At 57.7% G+C, this 24,379-nt stretch overlaps 1 protein-coding gene and 1 long non-coding RNA gene across 5 annotated transcripts in view; one reads left to right on the plus strand and one right to left on the minus strand.

Moving 5' to 3' along the window:
- The window catches only part of LLGL2 (LLGL scribble cell polarity complex component 2), a 35,128-nt gene that overhangs the window by 5,130 nt on the left and 5,619 nt on the right, over window positions 1-24,379 (plus strand). For 2 of the 4 annotated variants that reach the window (XM_043460819.1, XM_043460810.1), the window contains exons 2-12: window positions 6,985-7,077; window positions 16,746-16,843; window positions 18,364-18,445; window positions 18,679-18,794; window positions 19,075-19,233; window positions 20,918-21,080; window positions 21,215-21,347; window positions 21,663-21,717; window positions 22,283-22,437; window positions 23,938-24,155; window positions 24,275-24,342. In XM_043460819.1, the coding sequence (XP_043316754.1) occupies window positions 7,003-7,077; window positions 16,746-16,843; window positions 18,364-18,445; window positions 18,679-18,794; window positions 19,075-19,233; window positions 20,918-21,080; window positions 21,215-21,347; window positions 21,663-21,717; window positions 22,283-22,437; window positions 23,938-24,155; window positions 24,275-24,342 (1,322 nt within the window). In that variant the 5' untranslated portion in view covers window positions 6,985-7,002. Of the gene's footprint in view, window positions 1-6,561; window positions 6,584-6,984; window positions 7,078-16,745; window positions 16,844-18,363; window positions 18,446-18,678; window positions 18,795-19,074; window positions 19,234-19,340; window positions 20,189-20,917; window positions 21,081-21,214; window positions 21,348-21,662; window positions 21,718-22,282; window positions 22,438-23,937; window positions 24,156-24,274; window positions 24,343-24,379 lie in introns of those variants that run through there. The other 2 variants (XM_043460828.1, XM_043460837.1) reach the window with 2 other exon arrangements.
- LOC122436782 lies at window positions 1,772-5,975 on the minus strand. The gene is made up of 3 exons (XR_006268121.1): window positions 5,856-5,975; window positions 2,962-3,133; window positions 1,772-1,818 (listed from the first exon to the last, which is right to left on the minus strand). It is a non-coding gene; the product is annotated as an uncharacterized LOC122436782 (long non-coding RNA).

Consider the following 24,379-nt stretch of genomic DNA (forward strand, 5'->3'; position numbering starts at 1 on the left):
TATGGGATTTTCCAGGCAAGAATACTGGAGTGGGTTGCCATTTCCTTCTCCAGAGGGAGTTCTTTAAATAAAATTCGGTGCCTCTCATGTGTCAGGGCTCTAAGCACTGGAGATACGACCATGGAAGGTCAGGCATGGTCTGATCCCTCCATCCTGGGGCTGACATATCCTGAAAGCTCCGTGGGTCGGCCTCTCAAGTTTTAGGCAAGTCGGAGGTCATGTTATGGAGCTTGATGGGATGAACCAGGCAGCTTACCCACCCCCACCCCAGGCAAGTCAGTCGTCATCTGTCTTCTCCCCAGAATGGCTTTGCTCTTCCCCGTATTTGGACAATCCCAGTCTGTCACTTCCCTGGAGGGAGGCTGGGGTTACACTGCAGGTGAGGGCTGAGTCCCCCAGAACGGGGATGTGGAGAGATGCAGGCGTTCTGACTTCCCACCCCTGCACCCTGCAGGAGGACTCTGGGGGTGGTGGGAGGACTGGCCTGTGGCTCCGTGGGATGGACAGTGGGGTGTGAGGGGTTGGCAACTGACCTGGACCCAGCCAGGGAGGGCGAGGGCTCTTGGGGAGCCCCTTTGTCCTGGGAGGGAGGTTTGAACTGAGCAAACGCTCTGCAGTCTGGTTGGAGTTCAGGTTGGGACTTGGGCTCGTCTCAGGCTTGCTAGCACTCAGAATTAGCTGTTTCATAAGTAGTTGGGAGAATTACATGAGATGATGCTTGTCGAGTGCTTCAAGCAGCATCTGGCCGCACTTCCCTCTCAGTCGCTTTTATTACCTAACAACAGCAGCGACAACAGTTCTGTGGTTCCCGCCTCCTCTCTGTAGTCCCACCTCCACAGAGGTGCCCTTTCAGCCAAGGTTTGGTTGCTAAGCTGCTGGCCAGGGGCTGCCTGGTGCCTCTGGGGGATTGGGTTTCCCAGGACAACCCAGGCGCCAGCAGAGCAGCCGTGGGCATCTGAGTTGGCACGGGCAGATGCCAGAGGGGTCAGCAGCTGCCCCGGGCGCTTAGAGCCCTGCCTTACCATTCCCCCGGGGTGGGAGGTGCAGGGGCGTGCTCACACCCGGCAGATGGAGGCCAAAGCCACACGGGCCTCACACAGGATGTCGGGGAAGGGAGGGCGGTTTCAGCAGCAGCAGGCTGTGGGGAGCTGGCTTGAGCCGGGGCTGTGCCCCACACCGGGCGTGCTCCCAGCGATTGTGAACAAGGGACACATGCTCCCGTGGCTCCAGGAGCCTTCTCTCCCGTGGGCCCCAGGTGTCCAGAGCGCTGCTTCCAGATGTAGCCTCTCCCAGCAGCCCAGGCCATGAAGGGACCTTCTGGGAGGGCTGGCCCATCACACACCTCCAGGACAGGCTGGCACGGCTTGGTCAAGCCTTTGTTTCCTGGGGATAAATGAGCCCAGGTGCCCCAAACCGTGCCAGCATGGGACGAGCCGTCTGTTCTGAGGACCAACCCCTTTTTCCTCCCTGTGACACAGTCAGAACTGCTGCTTAGGGCGGGGAGCCGAGACAAGCCCGCCCCCGTGCGTGTTTCTTCTCTGCCTCCAGCAGGTCTGTGTGCATCCCCTACCCATGAGGGTCTGAGCAGCGGTGGGAAGGGAAGACCAGGTGTGATTATACTAGCCTGTGGCCAAGTAGGCGGGCTTCCCAGGTGGCTAGTGGTTAAAAAAAAAAAACAAAAAACACCCACCTGCCAATGCAGGAGAGGCACGTTCAATCCCTGGGTTGGGATGATCCCCTGGAGAAGGAAATGTAACTCACTCCAGTATTCTTGCCTGGAGAATTCCATGGACAGAGGAGCCTGGTGGGCCATGGTCCCTGGGGTCGCAAAAGTGACACCACTTAGCGACTAAACAACAATCTGGCCAAGTAGGCAGCTCTCCTATTTTTTTTTCCCCAGGGTGGGCATCAGGGTGAGGAGAGACCAATTTTAGCCAGAAGTAGTGTTGGACGATTGGAGCAGTGAAAGGGAAGGGATTGCCAGGCCAGCAGCCTGTGGGGACCTTTCAGGCCAGCTCCACGAAGGAGTCACAGACCTGCGGGGCAGAGCAAGTACAAATGAGCCCCAGGTCGGCAAGCCTCGTGGCCGGCAGACCCTAAGCGCCCACCCCCGAGGGACCAGAGAGCTGGGCAGAGCAGGGAGGGTGACCCACAGGTAGGTCTGGTGACAGACAGAGGGTGTGGTGGGCAGGATCGGAGGCTGAGTGCCATACACATCAGTGCTGCTTCTACCACGAGGGATGTGGAAGAAGAAGTCAAGGCCCCTCCAAGCTAAGGAGCCCCCACCACGTCTGATGCCAAGAAAAAAGTCACTCAGTCGTGTCCGACTCTTTGCAGCCCATGGGCTGTAGCCCACCAGGCTCCTCTTGGGAGCCTTCAGAAAGTTCTGTTGGGCAGTCTACAGAAAGTTCAGGGGATGGAGAAGGTGTTTCTTCTCAGGAAGCCGCCCCCAACCCCCCACCAGGGGTCATGCTCTAGCCAGGTGGCTCCCCCAGCACAGGAAACCAGGACCCTCAGAGCTCCTCCTTCCCCAGTGAGTTGGTAAAGAATCTGCCTGCAAGGCAGGAGACCTGGGTTCGATCCCTGGGTCGGGAAGATCCCCTGGAGAAGGGCATGGCAACCTACTCCTGAGTATCCTTCCCTGGAGAGTTCCATGGACAGAGGAGCCTGGCAGGCTACAGTCCATGGGTTGCAAAGAGTCGGACACGACTGAGTGACTTTCTTCTTGGCATCAGACGTGGCGGGGGGCTCCTTAGCTTGGAGGGGCCCCTACCTCCTCTCCCACCTCCCTTGTGGTAGGAGCGGCATTGATGTGTGTGGCGCCTGAGAGCATGCCAGTCCCCTCCCAGGCCTTCCTGTTGAAGCTCACGGCCGCCCCCACCCTTGATCGCGGCCTGCAAAGTAGTAACACCCCAGGCCTGGGCCCCCGAAGCCTGAGGTCACACAGCTGGTTCCACCCACCTGTCTGCTGCCTGCCTCAGCTCTCAATTCAGGGTCCATAGTGGCGGAGGCAGGGAGGGCGGCAGGAGCGATCGCCCCCCAACAGGACTGAGGGCCGACTGTGAGCACAGGGTCCTCCTCACACCTGGCCGCTGCCTGGGCCCCCCTCCATGTGATCTTCTTATCTCCCTTCCTGGGAGGCAGATAATCAGAAAGGAGGAAAAACATCACTGGTAATCCCATAACCCCTCCAGTGTGTTGTCAACTTATGTAAATATTTTTAATAGATTCTTCCCGACTCCCAGATGCATTGGACATATGTTTCCACAGCCATCATCTCCTGCCCTTTTCGTGACCGTCTGCCTCCCGTCATGGGGCTGAGCGCCCTTCACCCGTCCCCTGTTGTTGGCCGCTTAGGTGGCCTCTGATTTTTCCTAGTAGCTTAATGATCAGCATGACAAGGTGGGGGAGGGCATCCATGAAGCTCAATGGGTGCCCGTATCCACGGTGGTTTTAGACGTCATTTTAGCCTAAGGTGCGGTCCAGCGCTGAGGGAGCACGGTGAGCGTGGTCAGGATGGGTTCAGATGCTTTTGGAAGGTGATTAAAAAACAAAAAAAGTTTTTATTTTGTATGGGGGTATAGCTAATTGACAATGTCGTGATAGTTTCAGGTGAATAGCAAAGGGACTTGGTACCGATACATGTATCCATTCTCCCCCAAACTCCCCTCCCATCCAGGCTGCCCCATTGAGCAGAGTTCCCTGTGCTATACGGCAGATGATTTTTTAATATGCTGCCAGAGGGGCAAGAAGGTTATTTCATAGAGAATCGTGAAGACAAAAGCATGGAAACCAAAGTGAATGGGACTCGTGCGGGGGGCCTAGCAGATGGTCAGAGGGCCAAGCAGAGGGGGACACAGTGGGGAAGGAGAGGGCAGACCCCATCAGCCCCCTGCCCAGGACTGTCAGGGGGTCCCCAGTGGGGACAAACCGAAACTCTTCGCTGTGGCCCACCAGGACCCCCTTCCGACCTACGGCATCCCTCCTGTTGCCTTTGCCCCCCCCCCCCGCCCCGCCCAGGCGCACAGCAAGCGTGTTCTGGCCGCCAGACACGCCCTGCCCCGAATCCTCCCAAGGCTGACTGCTTCCCGCCATCCAGGATGGAGTGGAGGTATTGTCACCTCCATTCATTCATTCTGTGAGCTCCACGGGGGAAGAGGTGAGGGTGGGAGGCGTGAGAGCATCTGGAGGAAAAGCGTCCCAGGCAGAAGGAACGGCAGATGCAGAGACCCAGACCCAGGAAGGTTGACCGGGTCTTTCTGACCACCCTGGTCCCTCCATCAAAGCGTCTTCCCCTGTTTTCCTGGAGGCTCTGATCTCTACCTGAAACCAGCCTGCCAACTGATTTCGTGTACCTGTGAGTCACCACACCCCCCTGCCAGGGTGTAAGCTTGGCGAACTAGAGGAGCTCGTCTGGCTGTCAGAGGATCTTGTACGCGCAGTCCAAGGACGGGGTTTGCTCCGTGCCAGGCCCTGGAGTTAGGCGCTGCGCCCACTGCAGACCAGCTCCCTGGGCCTCTAGGAACTGCCCTGAGGGCCACCCTGCTGCGGTGCTGGAGCCTTGGCCCTGCGTCCCCAGCCCTGGGCTTTTTCCCTGACGTTTTTTTCCCCTGCTTAGGACTGGGTTGAGTCGATAGCATCTGTTCCACCCCCAGAAGCTTCAGGCAGGCCCAGGTTCCTGAAGTTTCTCTGCAGAGAACCTGCTTGTCTGGGGTGAGTGGAGCCGAGGCTTGCCTGGAGCAAAGCCAGCTCGCCCCAGACCTGTCCTCCTTTGAGACGGGATGGCTCTTTTTAGGCCCCGTCTTGGGCAGTGTTTCTGTATTGGGAGCTACTCTGAAGAGTGGGTTGGAATGAGGAGCAGATGCAGTGTCTACCCCACCGTGGTCCCGACTCCGTCCCACCAGGCCGCTGGAGTCCCAGCCCGCGGTGGAGTGAGTGGCAGGGGCAGGCAAGGCCACCCAAGCCCTGCCCAGCCACAGCTTGCCGGCGGCCACGCCGCTGCTTGCTTGGCCCCGAGTTGAAGGCATGTGGGAGTGTGTCTGCGTGCATCTGTGCCTTTGAACCCGGGGCTGTAACCAGGCATCCTCTGTCCTGTCGTATGCCTCCCTGGCTGCCTCCCAGAGCCCCAAGAGTTGGGAATCCGCCACTCCTGGGGGCAATCTGCATTCTGTCCGTCCCTTCTCAGTGATCTGACGAGTTGCCCAGCCTCTGTGGTCTTCATTTCCTTGTCTGCCAAGTGGGGATATTCCACTCACCTCCCAAGGAGGCTCTGGAAGGCGAGTGAACACCCAGGATGAGGTTCGCGTGCACCTTGCTCTAACTCACAGAGTTGTGTTTCAGTTCCTGGTCGGCAGCAGGGGCCCCGAGGGGTAGCCGCGTGGATGGAGCGCCCATCCTCCCTCCCCAGGTGGGGGTGCCCCCCACCCGCACCTGCACATCTTCCCCAGGACTGTGCAGGGTTACCCTTGGGCCCGTGTGGGTCCTCGGTACAGATGGCCCTGTGCCCGCTTGACCCCAGGCGCTACGAGGGTCTCCCGGGCAGAGTCCAGGGCAGCCTTGCCCTGGAGTCTGCGGGCCCCTCTCCTCCTCCGGGGCAGCCCTCCTGGCTTCCTCTGACTTCTGACCCGGTGACCAGAGCCAGGGGAGGGGGAGTGGCACCCCCAGGAGCCCGGGGCGGCCGGCTGATGAGCTGGTGCACCCTCCCCCACGGCTGGAATGCCTGGCCACCAGCTCAGCTGTTTGTCCAGGAGGTCGCTGCAGCCCGGCGCGCAGTCTGTCCTCACTCCCAGGAGCCTGCGGGACTTTCCCATGTTTGTTCCCCAAACCTGCTGCAGGGCCTCGGGTCAAGCAGGCACCTGGGAGTTTCCCGACTGCCTGCTGGTCCTTGGAGGAGTGGGGCCTTCTCTGGCTCCCCTCAAATGGGAAGCCATTTCCGGGGTGGGCCTGAGCCCCTGTGTTTCCAAGGACAGGCCCTGGCGTCCTGTGGTCAGTGGGAGGTTGTGCTCTTGGAAGCCGGAAGCTGGAGCCCATGTGATCCCACCCTCTTCCCCAAGGATGAGCCAGAAATAGTTCCCCTTGGACTGGGGAATGCGTTCTGTGGTGGGCGGGCGGTTTGGGGGCCTTGAGCTGGTTTCTTTATTGGGAGCAGGTTTCTTCTCCTGATGAGCCTTCACTTGGGCCCATGGGAAAACCAGCGCACCCCATCAGAGCCCAGAGGCGCTGGACCTGGGAGAGCCAGAGATGAGACAGGGAGGTGGGGCGGAAGCCTGCGGCTGCAGAGGCCCCAGCAGCCGTGGGGGTGGACCCAGCTCCCACGTGGGTCCCGGTATGGGGTGGGATGGTGGGAGCAGCCTCAGCCCAGAGCCCCTGGACAGCCTTCCCTGAAGTCGGAAGGAAGAGTCTGTGCAGGGGTGCTGACCCCCGCGGGAGTTCCTCTGAGCCTTCCCCCTCTCCGATCTGGGTTCTGATCTGTGAGCACCGGTGGACCGCCTTTGCATTCCCACTTCCCCCTGGTTCTGGAGACAGAGGCTTGTGAAGTTTCCCTTTCTGTGTAGCCAGAGTTTTATGGTTCTCCAGAAAACAGGTTAACAATTAAGCTTAATTAACCTCGGGGCCTCTGGCCCTTCTTGTTCCTATAAAGCCGGGCTAAATGGCTTCCTCCCCCAGCTTCTCCCGTTGGCTTTACAAGGGCCACAGGTGGCCGGGAGCAAGCGTCAGAGCATTAACTGAGGGCCTACAGGTACAGGGCTCCCTCCCTCCGGTTTCCTGTTAGGGAAGCGCACTCTAGTGACAGGCCGATGGGAAGGGGAAGCGGAGGGTGAAGTGAAGCAGGACTGGCCCAGGGCTCGACGACCTGCAGGCTCATCTCGGGGCCCAGGGCTCGGCCACCTGCAGGCTCGGGGAGGGAGGCTGCCCGCATTGGGCGCTGGGCCCGGCTCTGGGGCCTCGCTCACCAGGCACTCAGCTACTCCCTGCTTTCCCCAGGGGGCCGCACACAACAAGATGAGGAGATTCCTGAGGCCTGGACACGACCCTGCGAGGGAGAGGCTCAAGAGGGACCTCTTCCAGTTTAACAAGGTAAGGGGAGCGGGGGGCGGGGGAGGGGGGGCAGCCGCGTGTGGATGGTGGTGTGAAGGTATCCCTTTCCCGGGAACCTCCCCAGCAGTCCAGTGGTTAGGACTCTGTGCTCTCACTGCCAAGGGTGCGGGTTCGATCCCTGGTTGGGGAAATAAGTGCAATGCAGCCAAACAAACAAACTAAAGGTATCACCCTCCCCCCAGGCGGGGGCTGGCACTGGGGTCACCTTTACGTGGACTAGGGTGCTTACTTGGCGCCACCCACTGTGCCCCCTGGGACCTAGGTTTTGGAAATGGGGTCTGGATGGCAGCTTTCCTGGGCAAGGAGAACAGGATGCCCAGCAATGGGCTCCCCTTGCCCCCCATCTCTCTCTGACCTCGTTAAGTTCCCCCATCTCTCCCAGCCTCAGTTTCCCCACCTGTAACGTGGGGATAAGACCATGCACCCCGCCTATCTCCCCCGGGGTTGTGGGGGAAGCTTAGGGCCAAGGAGGATGGTTGGTGAGTCCTGCAGAGTGTAGTCCTGTTCCCGTGATGCCAGCTTCCTCGGAGCGCTGGGGGCCACAGGCCACAGCCGTCCCCTCCCTCCTCAGATCATCCTCAAAGGAAAACACGGCGTTCCCTGCAGGCGGGACGCGTGGTTCCTTCTGGCAGGATCTAGGCCTGGGCAAGTGGGGAGAGGCGCCTGTGAGAAGGTGCCGGGTTGGCATTTGACTGCCCCCACCCCACACCTGCTCCTAAGCCCCCCAGCCCCCCAAAGTGAGTGTCCTTTTCCCAAGATCACAGGGCTTCCTCTGAGGCTGGGCCTGGGAAGGCCAGAGCCGGGCTGTTAAGGGGAAGGAGCACAGCGTGGTTTATTAGCTCCGAGGCCACCTAGCAATCTGAAGCTAATCCGGGGTAATTAGCCCCTCTCATTTCTGCTTTGATGTAGGCCTCGGCCTCCCCTCCGGAAGGTGGACGGCAGGAAGGGGAGCATCAGGGTGCTTCTCCCCTTGGAGGGGCGCCCAGGGTCCCTCCAGGCCCCGCTGATGGGTGGGCTTCCAATCCAGCTTAGCCTCTTAGAAGCGGGGGGGTGGGGCCCTCTGCCCCATCATGCACTGCATAGGCCCATCATGTGGACCACGTGGAATTAGATCATTTAAGGGCTGGGCACAGTGGCCCTGGAGTGCCCGCTGCTGTTTCCTGGGGCTGCATGCCTCCCAGGGAGAGGGAGCTCCCAGGGGCATGTTCAGGGCTGGTCAGGGTCCCAACGTGCTCTGCCATTTTCCTCTAATTTCCTTGATCTGAGGCTACCCGCCTCTGGGATCAGGGCTTTCCTGAAGGAGCACCTCTTCCCACTGGGGTAAGGAAGCCGTGGGCGGGGCTTTTAGGCCTTGGGATGGGTATGTGCACACGCAGGTGTTGTGAACGGGGGAGCTGCCGTTCTCATTCCCAAGGGAGCAGCTCATGGGTGTTGAGTGCGGGTCTCAGAACCTCAGCACCCACCACAGGGCCTGGGTGTGGCTGCTGTTGCCTTCCATTGCCCCTGATGACGCTGGGATCTTACACCCCAAAAAGGTGGCCGATTCCAGTGCAAACCGGATAGACAGGCTAAGCGAAGAGGGATGAACCCCCGCCCCAAGTTCCAACTGTGGAGCAACAGGGTGGAGCTGGGGTGGGGCCTGGGTAGAGGAATCGCCCCCCCCCCCATGTCCCCAAGTTCAGCTGCCCCACCCCCAGGCCTGGCTGGGGAGAGGGAGGGGAGGCTCCTGGAATTCTTTCTTCCTTCCATTCTCTTCTGAGAAACATGCTTTGAGTACCTACTGTATACATAGCCCAGGGTTGGGGCTTTGAGAATCTCAGATAAGACCTTTGCCCTCCAGGATGTTTATAATCTGGTGGAAGGAAGAAGGCTGATGGTCTGAAGAGGGGAAGTCTTGGGAGATCTTTGGGGAAGGGGAGGGCCTTAGACTCATCTAGGCTCTGGGTGAATGGTGGAGCCTGAAGGGTCAGGATTGGAGGGTGAGGCGGATCCTGGGTGATTGGGGAGCCCAAGCCCCGCCCCCAGCCATGAGGTCCAGGGAGGCTGGAACCTCAGAGTCTGGGTCTGCTACACCAGAGCCTGGTGGGTTTTGAGCAGGGGTGTGAGCGGATCTCATTTATGACTTAGCTAAGGTGCTTCTGGGGCTTTTTTCAGCCTTTCACTCCAAAGCAGGTAAGCTTAGAGCCCTTAGGAGATGTTGCATTGACTGGGTGGGGCCCAGCAGTGGTGGTGGGGTGCCGGGCTTGGTACTGTTGACATTTGGGGCCTTCAGAAGCAGCAGCATGCCTGGCCCTGCCTCTCTTAGACGTGACAACCAAAAACGTCTCCAGACATGGTGCCAGTCAGGTACCCTACTGCCTGGGTTCACCAGCCAGGTGACCGTGGACAAGTTCTTGTTCAGTCGCTCAGTCATGTCCGTGGACTGCAGCACGCCAGGCTTCCCTGTCCTTCACCATCTCCCAGGGTTTGCTCAAACTCCTGTCCATCGAGTTGGTGATGCCATCCCACCATCTCATCCTCTGTTGCCCCCTTGGACAAGTTCCTCATCTGTAAATGGAGAGGCTGGTAGAAACTATCCTGCAGTGTGGGTGTGCGGATTAAATGCATTAGTGTGTAAGTCAAGGGGCCTAAGTGGCCAGTGGTTCCAGTATTAGCACCGTGCTGTGAATGTTATCTGGCTCAAGGTTGAATTTGGAGGGTCTTGGCACCCTCCAGCAGAGGTATGTGACCAGGTCCCAGCAGACAGGGGGAGGCACAGAACCGGAGCTCAGAGCCTCACATCTGGGGAAGCAGGCAGTGTCCGCCCTGGAAGGGCTGGTCTGCAGGGCACCGAGCTGGGAAGTGGGACTTGGCACCATCATCGGCCAGTCCCAAATGGCTTGCATATGCCCACTTCTAAACCAGCGCTGGGTCTCTCCCTCCAGCACCTTCTGGCGAAACTCTTCAACACTCGCTGCAAGGGAGGTGCCTCGGAGAGGGCAGCATGTCCTGTGTCTTTGGGAAGGAGCTCTGTCTGTGGACAGATGCTCGGAAGCCCCTGCTGGGGGCTGATTGTCTGAAGGGCAGCTCCGGTTCACTGGGGGCTCTAGGCCAGGCAGCCAAGGGGCCAGGTGGCGCAGTGGTTGGGCCAGGACTCTGGAGCCAGGTGGTCTGGGTCTAGATGCCAGTTCCCCAAGTGACTGCAGAAACGTTACTCTCTCTGCTCCTCAGTTTACCCATCTGTAAAGTGGGTATTATAGTAACCCCTCCACCCCGGGTGGTATGCTGAGTGAGTTAAATTGCTTTGAATGGCACCCACACACGTCCGGTGCCCTACAGAGTCAGCCTCGTCTTCGCCTGCTCCTGACGGCTCAGGTGGTAGTGTTCCCGCTCCTGCGGGTGAAACTGAGGCCTCCAAGCTTGCGCGGCCTGAGCAGCTAGAGGGGCACCGACTCGGATCACAGCTCCCAGTTCCATGTGCCCACAGCCAAGGCCTCAGGGTGCTGGCCCTGACTCTCACCCGTGCCACCTGCTGGGTCCTCGGGCTGGTCGGGAGGACAGAGGAGTCAGCTGGCCATGCCAGCAGGGCTGCCGGGGGACCACAAGTAGGGACCACAGGACCCACAGGAGGGAGGAAGGGACCCTGAGGGCACATCGCTCATGTTGAGTAAAATCTCTTCCTTGAAAAATCCCTCAAGGCCCAGCCGGCCTCCCTGGTGAGACTGCCAGCCGGCTGATAAGGGCGCCCTTCCTGCCTGGGACCACCCTCCCCCACCCCAGGCCCTGAACAAACAGCGTGTTCCTGACCAGCTGCCCCTGTCCAGGGCCAGGCGGTCTGGTCCTGGCTTTTGCGTGGCTGGGCCCCTGGTGTCAGGTGACAGCCTCCCAGGGAGGCCAGGTTGCTGCCAGCGCCAGGAATCTGGGCTGACCACACCCAGTCTGGGCCAGTGCCTCCCTGTCCCCCACTTCGCCCCCCAGGCGCCCCTGGGCAGCCTTCCCCCGCCCCCGGCAAATGCTAGGGGCTCCTCAGCCCTCGGTCTTGGAGGGGGTCCCCCCTTTCTAGGGGCAGGAGGAAGGGCCCCCTGTGCTCTCTCCCTTCCGGGGAGCCTGAAATGGGGTCCTGGAGCCCGAGTGAGACAGACAGGCCTTCTCTCTCTCCACACCAGGCTAATGTTGCAGTTTGGCGGCTCCTACAAATCTCTTCTTTCCCAACTCCCTGTCAAAAGGGCTCATTGTTCTCCCTTCTCTCCGCAGAGGTCACCTGAGCCAGGTGGCAGGGCGGGGACAGTGCCAGGTAGGCTGGATGCTGGGCCTGGGAGGTAGAGGAGGACAGCCCTGCGGCTCCCAGGCTCTGCTCAGCCTCTGCTTTGAACCAGAGCCGGAGGCGGCCGGGAGGGCTGGGCCTGCGTCCTAGGCGGAAGGCTGATGGGGGTTGCTCTGTGCCTTGGAAGTCCACACAGGGCCCCCCGCCCCCGGGGCTGAGCCCCTCCTGTACCCGGGGGCTGCTTCCTTTAAGGGAGGTCTGATACCTGCCGTGCTCTGGGGTCCTGGAGCTGTGCCTAAACCCTCCGCCCGCCAGGGGCAGGGGCGGGGTTCCTGCCCACCTGGGCCCGGTGGAACCGAGTCTTCAAAGGCCGTGAGGAGTTGGAGGGAGGGGCACCTGAGCGTGGGGGGCAGCCGGAGTGAAGGCCACGGTGCCTCGTGGAAGCCTCTGCTTCTCCGTGAGTCTCCCGCCCTGGGGGTCCACCTCCTCCCTGTTCCCCTCCAGGCTCTCACTGACCTCTCTTCTCACCCCATATCCAAACCCCAGCAAGACCACCGGGGCCCCTCATAACTGGCCTGGGGTCCCCATGGCTCCTTGTTCTGCTGGGTCCCCAAGCACATATTCCTCATTTCGCTTTGCCTCAGCCAGGGGTTCGTGGGTCTTATTTGCCTGTGGAAGCAGAGCCACTGTGCCCACTCCCGGACCTGGGGAAGCCCCTGTCTCCACACTAATTACACTCGAATCCACTCTTTTGGCCCCAGACAGTTAGTTGTTGTTCAGTTTGACTTTGCCACCCCATGGACTGCAGCACACCAGGCTTCCCTGTTCTTCGCTATCTCCCAGAGCTTGCTCAAACTCACGTCCATTGAGTCGGTGATGCCATCCAACCATCTCATCCTCTGTCGTCCCCTTCTCCTCCTGCCCTCAATCATTCCCAGCATCAGGATCTTTTCCAATGTGTTGGCTCTTCACATCAGGTGGCCAAAGTATTGGAGCTTCAGCATCAGTCCTTCCAATGACTATTCGGGATTGATTTCCTTTAGGATTGACTGAGCCAGTTAGGGTCACCATTAAATTCCCTCCCATTTTGTTTTGCTTCAGCCACATTGTGAGGCCTGTGGGGTCTTGTTTCCCCGACCAGGGATCAAACCCACACTTTCTGCATTGGAAGCATGGGGTATTAACCAGTGGACCACCAGGGAACGCCTCCATTAATTTGTTTTTGAGGGAGCTTTGGTCCCTCCTGAGTTGTCAACTTGGAGAAGACTCCTTGAGGGATATGAGGGAATGAGAGAGAATCTTTGAAGGAGGCAGGGGTCTTAAGGAGCAGGCCTTTGCCCTGTGAGGCCAGCTGGGCCCTGAGGCTCATCTTGTCCAAGCCAAAGGCAGCTCTGCTCCATGCAGTCTTTAGGATTGTCCTGTGGACCACACGTGAAATGAGGCAATGTAGCTCGCCCAGCTCCACACACTTTTTAAGTGATAGCTGAGGATTCTAAGTTTTGTGGGCCTGACTCAGTTCCTGTTCTTTCTAAACCAGCCTATGAGAAAGAATGTGGTTTGGGAGGGAAGGGTGTCCTCAGGACCCGAAAGGAAATGAGCTATGAGTACAGGTGATTGAACCATAGACCTGACCTTTATCTCCCAGTGGGTTGGAGGAAAGAGTGACCTGCAGCAGGAATGACTCAGGTGTGATATTAGGAGAACTTCCTGCTGATTTGTTGATAGGATAACGTGTGCTCTGAGCCCCTGATGGAAACCTGTTGTCTCTTTGGCTTGACTTTCCTGCCAATGTCCCGAGGTAGACATGTCTAAGGCAGCACCCTGGTCCGACGGGAATATGAGACGTACGTAATTTAAAATGTTGTTGGAGTCACATTACAGTTTCTTAAACAAGTGAATTTAATTTTGATGAGGTATTCTGTTCAGCCCAATATATCCAAAATGTTATTGTTTCAACATGTAGTCAATAGATATTAGATTTTCTTAATTTTTTTTTAAAATAAAAAGGATTATCCTATACTTACAGCACATCTCAATTTGGCCATTATGTTTTCTTTTGGAATATGTGACCTATATTTAGCATTTGGAAGTTGAAAAAGGAAATTCAAGGCTCTGGTGCGCCTGACTCCAGCCCCTGTTGCTCTGGAACCCAAGAACATAACCTGGAAAGTTTTCTAATTACTGAATTGTGAGGGCCCATGCTTGAATTTAAGTTAAATGCAATTAGAAGCTCAGTTCCCCTCCAACTAATAAAAAAAATTAAAAACAAACAAACAAACAAAAAAAAAGAATATCTTGGGAGAAAGAGTGTTCTAAGCAGAGGGAACAGCAAGTGCAAAGGCCCTGAGGAAGGAGCATCTCTGGTTTATTCAAGGACCATCAAAGAAACCAGAATGACCACAAATGAGGCAAGAAATGAGAAGGGATGGACAGACCTGAAGATGATCACCACTAGGTCTATTGCAGCTTTTAAAATTCTTGCTTTTCTTTTAATGACAATAGCATTGTTAAAGGTGCTGAGTTCTCTCTTAATTTCTACTAAACTAACAGAATTAAAATTAAAAGCAAAGCCCTACCTCTCATAAAAAAAAAAAAAAGAAAGAAGCTCAGTTCCCTAGTGGCAGTAGCCACATTGCGAGGGCACAGGATCTCCTCGTGGCCTGTGGGTGTCTTACAGGGCATCAGGGCTTGGGCCCCCCAGGCTCCTGCTGGCTGTTTCCTCCAGCGTCCTCCAGATTCCAGAGGCTTTGGCCTCGAGCTGCTGCTGCTGGTGGTGATGGGAACATGCTGTCAGCCCAGGGAGGCCCCAGCAACCTGGGGCCAGCCGAGGGGGGCTCCTGGGGCAGCTTGTCCCACACACCGCATCAGCCTCCTTTTCCTGGGAAATGTTTACATTCCAGATACCCTGCTATCTCCCCAAGGCTTTTCCAGGCTCTGCATTTTTTGCATAGCTGAACAGGAACCTGGACTGGAGTGGGTGGGGGGGGTCCTGCCGGCCCACTGCTGCCCCCTTCCAGGTACAGCTACTTAGAGGGCAGACTGTTGTCCCTGGCAGAGAACCGGGCCTGCGGGGGCCCACACCTATGCATCCCAGAATAGCCACTCTCTGGAGCTCTCGTCCCCTGGTCGACCCCAGCACAGGGCCTCCTTCCTGGATCCACTGGCCAGGGCAGGCAGGCAGCAGTTGGGTTTGCTAAGCTATCGCCCCAGCTGTCACCAGGACTTATCTCTCTCTGCTCCTTGGAGGCCAAGTGAAGCCCAGAGCAGAGCCTTGGGCCTACAGAGAGCTGCCTCACTGGGGAAGCCTTTTTCTGCAGGACAGTCTCCATGGCTTAAAATAAAAAAATCTTCAAAGTAGCTGGCTGACGTCCTATGTCCCACTCTAATCTAGCTCTACGGGTTCAGTATCCCCTGGGGTGGGGGCCGGGGGTTGAGGTTTGCCGACTAAGAAACTGGTGAAAACCCTCCTGAAGATGGTTGTCAATCTCAGTCCTACTGCTTACATCCATACCTTTTTAATCTGTAATTCCACCCCAGGACATCTGCCTAAGGGAATTCTTAGTTATAGGCAGAGATAAGAGAGCAAGAATGGTCATCAGTGTAACTGTCAGTTGCAAAACCTCGGATAACAAAGTAAATACTCAATAACAGAGACTAGTGAGTTAGGGTACCTCCCCCTGAAGACTATTCTTCAGCCATTTACAAGTCGTTTTAGGGAGTTCCGTGGTGGTCTAGTGGTTGGGACTTGGCACTGCCATGGCCTGGGTTCAATCCCTGGTTGGGAAACTAAGATCCCACAAGCTGCAAATTGCAGCAAAAATATAAATAATAATTTTTTAAAAAGTCATTTTGGTGCTTTGAACAGCCTGGGCTGGCTATAGGTAGAAAGACCGAATACAGAGCTGTATATGTGTACATATATCCATTTGGTGTGATCCCACCTAAATCTCTGCTTTTTTGTTTGTTTTTTTAATTTATACTTTATTTATATTTTTATTAAAAAATTTTTTTTAATGTATATATATGTATTCCCTGACCAGGGATCAAACCTGTACCCCCTGAAGTGGAAGTACAGTGTCTTAACCACTGGACCTCCAGGGAAATCCCAAAATTAAAAAAAAATGTTTTTAGAACGGTTACTTCCATTTACAGTTATCACAAAGTATTAAAGTTGCTCAGTTGTGTCCTACTCTTTGGACTATACAGTCCATGGAATTCTCCAGGCCAGAATACTTTCCCTTTTCGAGGGGCTTTTCCCAACCCAGGGATCGAACCCAGGTCTCCTGCATTGGGGGCGGATTCTTTACTGAGCCCCAAGGGAAGCCCAAGAATACTGGAGTGGGTAGCCTATTCCTACTCCAGCAGATCTTCCTGACCCAGGACTCAAACTGGGGTCTCCTGCGTTACGGGCAGATTCTTTACCAACTGAGCTGTCGGGGAAGCCACAGTTATCAAAGTGTTGGCTCTCTTCTCTGTGTTGTATGATACATCCTTGAGCCCATCTTAGACTCAGTCATCTGTACCTCACACTCCCCACCTTTGTATGCCCTTCCTGACCCCTTCCCACAGGTAACCGCTAGTTTGTTCTCTACATCTGAGAGTCTACTTCTTTTGGTTATATTCGCTAGTTGGTTGTATTTTTTTAGATTCCACATATAAGTGACAACATAGAGTGTTTGTCTTCCTCTGAGGTCGCTATCTGCAAGTATAGAGCCACACACCTACGCCCTTGCAAGCAAGGGTTCCTCTGGTCGTGAGAGTGTGGGTGACTTTTGTTCCCTTTCTCAAGCTCCTTTGTATGTTCCAGGTTTTCTACCACATATATTACTTCTAGAAAGAGAAATGAGCAAAGGCATGTGTCTGTGACAAGCACTCGAGAAGCTTTCTCCACGGGAAGATGGTGGAAGAGAGCTCACAGTGGCAGGGTTTCAGCCCTGGAGGAGCCTTGGGTGGCCCAGAGTCAGGAAGGGTGGCTGTGGGTTCTGTCAGACCCCATGCGCCCACCTGGAGCTGTGACGCAGCCGGGCTTCCTGAACTGCCTGGTACCTCCCCTGTGCCGGCCCCGCAGACTTGCCCCGCACCCGGGCAGGAGGGCTGGGTGGGCTCCCCACGGTACGGGCGGTGGAGGAACCATGTCAGAGTTCCTGGAGAGCAGGGGGCTCCCGTGGCGTCTGGGGGAATGAGCTCCCAGGGAGGGCCTCATGGCCGAGGACCAGGTCAGGAATGGATGCAGGGTGTGGCCCAGGTGGGTCCAGCTAGGGACCCGGGTGCGATTGAATTCCTCCTTCCTGCTATGGGTGGCTCTGTCCTGCAGCTCCACCCTCCGGCGCTGACCCCTGCCCCCAGCGTGGAGGGGCAGAGGGGACGTGTCTGCAGGCCCGTGCACGCCTGATTCTCATTGCAGACGGTGGAGCATGGCTTCCCCCACCAGCCCAGCGCCCTCGGCTACAGCCCCTCCCTGCGCATCCTGGCCATCGGCACCCGCTCTGGGGCTGTCAAGCTGTATCCTTTCTGTCTTCCCGGCTCCCACTGAGGGAGGCCCCGGAAGGGCTGGGGGCCTTGGCATTGGTGAGATTCGAGAAAGGACTCCTCCACTGTCCACATAAAAACAAGTTGCAGATGACTCCTCTCGTTCCCAGTACGTTCCAAGTACCCTCTTAGGAGTTAGCCCTGAATGCAGCAAAAAAGTGCAGGCTAGGGATGGGCTGAGCAGTGGTGCTGTGGTTGTTTTTCTTTCCCCACCCCCACCCCGGAAGAATCAGTCGACTGGCCCCAGGGCTCTGTCCAAACCAGAGACAGGGTGGCCTTGGGTCAGAGGAGCTGTGCTAAGGCAGCTGCTCTTCCAGTTTCTACCCCTGATCACGTGCACTCCCTCATACACACACACAGATGCACATTGGCAGGGACAGTCTACACACACACACACACACACACACACACACACACGTTGGCAGGGACAGTCTACACACACACACACACACACACACACACACGTTGGCAGGGACAGTCTACACACACACACACACACACACACACATGTTGGCAGGGACAGTCTACACACACACACACACACACACACACGTTGGCAGGGACAGTCTACACACACACACACACGTTGGCAGGGACAGTCTACACACACACACACACACACACACACACACACACACACACACGTTGGCAGGGACAGTCTTTCCCTGGCCTGAGGGTCGACATGGTCCAGTGGGTCTATTTCAGAAGCCAGGACGGGGGATCGCTGCTCAGGTCGTCTGGCCTGGGCTGGGCTACAAGTCTGGGAGTCCCACTCCCGGACCTGACCTGAGCCCCCAGGGTGGGACCCAGGGGGACTGGGAGGTGGGGGGGGTCACCCGAGGAGGGCCCAGCCGGCACCTCCTCCGGCGAAGCTGTAACTCCCTCCTGCTCCTCTGCTGCCGGATGGGGGTAGGGAGCTAGGTGGTGAGTGGTGTGTGCACAAGGGGGCAGAGGCCCAGGTTCCACAGGGCTCAGCCCTCCCTCGGCTGGTTAATCATTGCCGGCCCACGGCCATATCCTGGTTACAGCTCTCAGTGCTAAGACTGGCGCTCCCCAGTTGCCGTGGGTGGGCCCACAGGCGCCCGCTGTGTGTCTCCTCACGGGTGCCACCATGCAGTAGCTGATGACCTCCTACAGCTCAGGTTTTGGGGCTCGGGGAGGCCGGGGGCTGCAGTGGGCAGGCTGACAGTTGCCAAGATAAGGCTTCACCCTTCTTAGGAGTCAGCCCTGCTGGCCTGACTGCGACAGCCCTCCCTGATTGGCTGGATTCCCCCTCGGGGGTCAGGTTTCTGGACCTTGTCCTCAGGCTGGCCTACTGCTGCCTCCTCTCTGCCGTAATCCCACCCCACCCGACCCCCCCCCCCACACACACACACAGAGGGGTCCCGCTGCCTGGGGGAGGGAGGGAGCCCTTCTCTGCTGAGTAATTGCAGGCCGGGGGTGGGGAGGGGTCCTGCCTTCTGGAGCTGTTTTCCTGAGCCCTCTCCTCCTAGCTATGGCGCCCCAGGGGTGGAGTTCATGGGCCTGCACCGCGAGAATAACACCGTGGTGCAGATCCACTTCCTGCCTGGCCAGGTAAGCCTACCCCATGCCCTTGTTATTGGGTTTGGTGCTGATGAGAGGACCCGGAACAAACCTGCCTTTCCCCAGCCGCAGTTCATGGCCGCCCTAGCAGCCGCCGGGGCTCTCTGAAATGACCCGCATCTCTGAAATGACACCCTGGGCAGCCCTGGTGTGTCGAGGCCACGGGGAACGCTGCCCCGCCCTGGTTAACGAGGCTGGCCGCTCCCACCCCGTTCCCTCCCCAGTGCCAGCTGGTCACCCTGCTGGACGACAACAGCCTGCACCTGTGGAGCCTGAAGGTCAAAGGCGGGGTGTCGGAGCTGCAGGAAGATGAGGCGTTCACGCTGCGTGGCCCCCCGGGGTGAGAACTGGTGGCACCCCCAGCCAGGAAGCGGGCCGGGCTGCGGGCCGCCTCCTCCCATCCCCTCTGAGCCCCAGCTCTCTGCCATAGGTCTCCAGCCTTGGCAGAAAAGAGTCAATATGTTTACCCAGTCTGAGTCACTATGGACACCGTTAAAGGGCCCCCCAGGCCTGGGCTTCCCTGGGGCCGCAGAGGGAGTCGGGGGATTACTGCCGTCCCGCCGTGGGTCCCCCTTTGCCTGGGCAGCAGCCAGCTCACAGGCCGTCCTTCCCTTCCACAGGGCTGCCCCCAGCGCCACGCAAATCACCGTGGTCCTGCCACACTCCTCCCGCCAGCTGCTCTACCTGGGCACCGAGAGCGGCAACGTGTTCGCAGTGCAGCTGCCAGCCTTCCGCGCGCTGGAGGACCGGGCCATCAGCTCGGACGCTGTGCTGCAGGGGTGAGCCCCGGGCCCCGGGGCGTGGACGCGGCCCGGTGATGCCTCGGGAGCTTATCCTTTCTCTCCTGGGAAGTCTGTAGGAACAGGAGGGCAGACTCTCAGCGCCCCCCCAACCTGTCCCCCAAACTAAGAATCTCTCCCTCAAAAGTATTAGCACCCCAGCACCAAAAGGGGTCTTGGGAGCAACTTGTCATCCCATTTAAAGGGGAGGAAAAGGAGGATCACAATGACCATGTAGTGATACTGCTCTTAACCCAGCGTTCCTGGCACCAGTGCCGCCCCTTTCAAAGCCCGGGGGCTCTGCCGCAGGGCAGACCAGGCCCAGGCCTTCCTGGTCAGCTGGGCAGCTTCTGCTGATGTTTGCGTTTCGGAGTCTCGGCTACTTGTTCGCTCTCAGGCAGGTTCCAAACGCCTGACAGCCATGACCTGTAGGATTGTTGAGACCATTTCAGAATCTTTGCTCCTGGACGGTGGTGTCTGCGGTAGAGAGGAGTTCAGATCAGGTCTGGGGGTGGGGAGGGGGTGCCAGGGCCCAAAGGGAAACAGTGGAGGAGTGCAGCAGGAGCCTGCGGAGACCGCAGGGCTGGGATGTGCAGCCCCTTTAGGCTCGAGCTTCCTCAGGGCTCCAGCCCAGGCCTGTCTTGCTCACAGTCACCAGGCCCCAGGTGATGGTCAGGCCGAGCTGGGTGTTGCTGTGCTGGGAAGATTCCTGCTTGCGGCTGGGTCCCTCTGAGCACTGGGCAGTGTGACTGTGGTCGGAGCAGGACTGTTTGCAGGGGGCCAGGCGCGGCTGGTGCTCAACAGGGCCACCTGGCCTGCAGCAGGACGGCGGAAGGACCTGCTCCTCATTGTGGCCGAGCCAGCGCCCACCTCACCCACACCGATGAGCATGTAGTGGGTCAGGGAGGAGCCCTCGCTGGGCTTTCCTAGCCTGAGTGCCCTGGGAATCCCTCCTGTGAGTCTGAATCCTTGTTTTAAACATAGCAAGTTAGATTTGGGTTTGACCATAGACATGCCCGCAGGATTCAGGCTGTTTCCATTTCATCCTTGGTGTTGGCTCTTGATCCCGTGCCTGCCCGCCTCATAGGCTTCTGTTGGCTGCAGCACATCCAGACTTCACATCAGCATTCCAGGCTCAGAAAAGGAGGAGGGGCTCAAGGCCATGACAGCTGATAACAGAGAGTTTTGCTTTGTGGGGCTTAAAAACTATTTTTATGGAATGCCAGTGCCTTAGACAAGTGCACTAAATTTGAATGTACGGTTTAACAGATTCTTGTTAAGCGAGTGTCCATGCAGCCAACTCTGGGCAAAGATAGAACTTTGCCAGCCCCGGCCCCTCCACCCAGGGTCCTCCTCCTGCCCCTCTCAGTCACAGCTCCCTCCCTCCCCCAGAGGTAACCACCACATGGACTTTCCTAGAAATCACTTCCTTGCCTTTCCTTGTGGTGGTATACCCGCTGTGTCTGCATCCTTGGGGGGTTTTCTCCATCTCTGTGCATTACTGTCCTTCTCTATGCATTACTTCTGTCTCCCCTTGACGATGTGTCCTAGCAGCCTTTGCATGCTTGGCACGTTCAGCGCCCACTGCTTTGCGGGTGCTGTGGATGTAGTTAATGGGTGGCCATGCTCTCAGCCATGCCGCGTCAGTGGCCGGTGACCTGGCTCACAGTGTTCCCTCGCTCAGGTTGCCAGAGGAGGCCCGCCATCGGCGGGCGTTTGAGATGGTGGAGGCTCTGCAGGAACATCCCCGGGACCCCAACCAGATCCTCATCGGCTACAGCCGGGGCCTCGTCGTCATCTGGGACCTGCAGGGCAGCCGCGTGCTCTCTCATTTCCTCAGCAGCCAGGTAGGGGTGCCGCCTGGTTCTCCCCGTCCCCCACCTGACACATCCAGCCCCTGTCTGAGGCAGGGGGGCGCAGGCTATGGTACCGCCCCCCGACCCCAGCCCACGCATGCTGTTTCTCCTCTCCCCGGGTGAAGCAACTGGAAAACGTCTGCTGGCAGCGGGACAGCCGTCTGATCGTCAGCTGCCATTCTGACGGCAGCTACTGCCAATGGCGCATGTCCAGCGACGCCCCGCAGCCGGAGCCCGTGCGCAGCTGTTTGCCTTACGGTCAGTGCTCTGCCCGCCGCCGGGGGCCGCCCTCCAGTGAGCGGGGCAGCGTCCTGTCCAGTCCCCAGCTGATCTCCTGCTTTCCCGGTGGGTGCCCAACTCAGAGGAGCAAAAGCTGGGGCCCAGAGAGGGTGAAGGCAGTGTTGATAGCCACACAGCGGGTTTTCTGATACCCACTGTGTGGCTTTCTTTGGGAACTGCTCCGGGCAAGACTCCCAAGCCTAGATCCGCTCCATGGATGCGCGGGGGTCTGTGCTGCGGCCCATGGGCCTCTGAAAGCGGGAGGAGCGTACAAGCTTATTCCTTCTCTTTTAGGTCCTTTTCCTTGCAAAGCTATTACCAAAATCTTCTGGCTGACCACCAAGCAGGGGTAGGTGTCAGGGCTCTGTCCTGTTCCCTTTCTAGAGTCTTCCTGGGGAGCCAAATAGGCTGCTCAGGCTTCTACCCGGGGGAGACGGTGCGTAAAGGATGCCTTTGGGTCCCACATCTGGGTCTCCAGGCAACAGAGAGGGGGCCATTCATACCTCTCTCTGGCAAATTCCTGAAAAAAATATTCCCTTTCTTTCCCTTTCACCCTCCTGGAGAGATAATTCAGATCAGCAGGTTCCAAACTCTGTCTTACCAAACAGAATCATACAGGAAAACTTGATACAGAAGCAGGAAAGGGTGATGGGGTCTGATTGAAGTGGGCGTGGTGGCAGACTCAGCCCACAGCCTGCGTGCCCTGCTGCTCACCCCCACGTTCTCCTGGGCTACTGAGTTGAGACAAGATAGGGGTCTGCCCCAGCGCCTCCTGGGAACCTTGAGTGCACACTCACCCTGAGACAGGCCGCCCTCCCAGGCCCTGCCCTTGAGGCCAGTCACAGGACTGTCCCTCAGCCGACTCAGCCCGCGAGGTGAGCCCCAGCCCACCCCTGCTCTTCCGTGCCTGCCAGGTTGCCCTTCACCATCTTCCAGGGCGGCATGCCGCGGGCCAGCTACGGGGACCGCCACTGCATCTCCGTGGTCCACAACGGCCAGCAGACAGCCTTCGACTTCACCTCCCGTGTCATTGATTTCACTGTCCTCATCGAGGTGGACCCTACGGCTGGTAGGCGGGCAGAAGTGGGTGTGGAGGGCGGGCCCCCACCTGTGAACAAAGAGGAAGGGCCTGCAGGTGACCCCACCACTGCCATCCTTGAGTCCCTCAGCCCCACCGGGCCTCTTCTTAGTGCCCAGAGGGCTGCTTCCTTTCCTTCCCTGCTAGCCTGAGGCTTGTCCTTGCTGGCCACACCTCCTGCCCACCCTAAAGCTCTCTGCCCTTCAGTGGCTCACCTGGGACTTAGCCCAAAGGGGGCCAGATCTGCACTATTGGGTTTAACACTCACTTGGACATAGTGAAGCCCTCCTTGTGGGGTGGGGCAGACAGCAGTGTGGGACCATTCGAGCTGGCCTCTTGGAGCTCAGCCAGGCCAGCAGAGCGCTGAGTCAGCTTCCTAAATTGGGTGACAAGCAAGACCAGAAAGGGCCGGTGTCGAAATCTGGAGAGGAGGCCTGGCGGGAGATCTCCTGATGACTGCTCCCCGGACAGCTCTGACCCAACAGGCCCGAGGCCTCCGGGTGAGGGTGGGTGCAGGATGGCTCCGGTTTGCCCTGGGCTGTGCTCTCCAGGCCTCGCTGGCAGCCCTTTGGAGGAAGACTGTGAACCTGCTTTTCCTCTTTTTCTCAGCCCCTTCCATCCTCACATCTGACAGCGTGCTGGCAGCCAGGGCCAGTTTTGGGTCAGTTCTTTTAGATTTGCTACACTGATGATCTGTGAACAAAACCAGTTTTCCTTCTTCCTTCCCAATCTGCATAGCTTTTATTTCCTTTTCTTGTCCTGCTGCGTTAGCTAGTGCTTGAATAGTAGTGCTGAGAGGAATCTTCCTTGCCTTGTTCCTGACCTCAGTGGGAAAGCTTCACGTTTCTCACCATCGATTATTACATCCACTGTAGGTTTTTTCCTAGATATTCTTCATCAAGCTGAGGAAGTCCCCTCTATTCTTCTCTTTACTGAGAATTGTTTTTTTTTTTTTTTTAATCATAAATGGGTATTGGGTTTTGTCAAACACTTTCTCTGCACCCAGTGTTATACTCATGTGATTTTCCTTTTTTAGCCTGTTGACGCAATACATTGCATTAATTGATTTTCAAATATTGATATACCTGGGATACCTTGCATACCTGGGATGAATCCCACTTAGTCGTGGCATATAGTTCTTTTTATGCATTGTTGGATTTGGAGCCTGTTTTAAATAATTTATTATTTTTAAAATATTTATTTAAATTTATGTATTTTTCTGTGCCCAGTCTTAGTTGTGGCATGCAGGATCCTTAGATGCGACATGCAGGATTTAGTTCAATCCCTGGCCAGGGATTGAACCCAGGCTCCCCGTCTTGGGAGCATGGAGTCTTAGCCACTGGATCACCAAGGAAGTTCCTGAGCCTGTTTGTAAAATGCAGATTCCCTGGCTACAGCCCCTGAGCCTCAGATTCCACAGGGCCGGGCCGGGCCGGGCACACTGCTTCTTTGTGGCTCCTGCAGCCCCTGACCCTTGGCCTGTCCCCACAGCCTTCGATGACCCCTATGCCCTAGTTGTGCTGGCCGAGGAGGAACTGGTGGTGATTGACCTGCAGACGGCTGGTTGGCCGCCGGTCCAGCCTCCCTACCTGGCCTCCCTACACTGCTCTGCCATCACCTGCTCCCACCATGTCTCCAACATCCCACTGAAACTGTGGGAACGCATCATCGCAGCCGGCAGCCGGCAGAGCACACACTTCTCCACCATGGTAGGTTGGGCCCGGCCCCGCCCTGCCGCAGGCCCCGCCCCCAGGGCCAGCCCCGCCCCGCCCCCAGGGCAGGCTCCGCCCCACCCCACCCAACCCGTGAACGTCATCATCTCCTCCAGGAGTGGCCCATTGACGGCGGCACCAGCCTGGCCCCGGCCCCGCCGCAGAGGGACCTGCTGCTCACGGGGTAGGTGACTCCGATGGCACTCTCCTCCTGCCGAGTG

This window comes from Cervus canadensis, chromosome 1 (assembly GCF_019320065.1).
Source record: "Cervus canadensis isolate Bull #8, Minnesota chromosome 1, ASM1932006v1, whole genome shotgun sequence".
Lineage (NCBI taxonomy): Eukaryota > Metazoa > Chordata > Mammalia > Artiodactyla > Cervidae > Cervus > Cervus canadensis.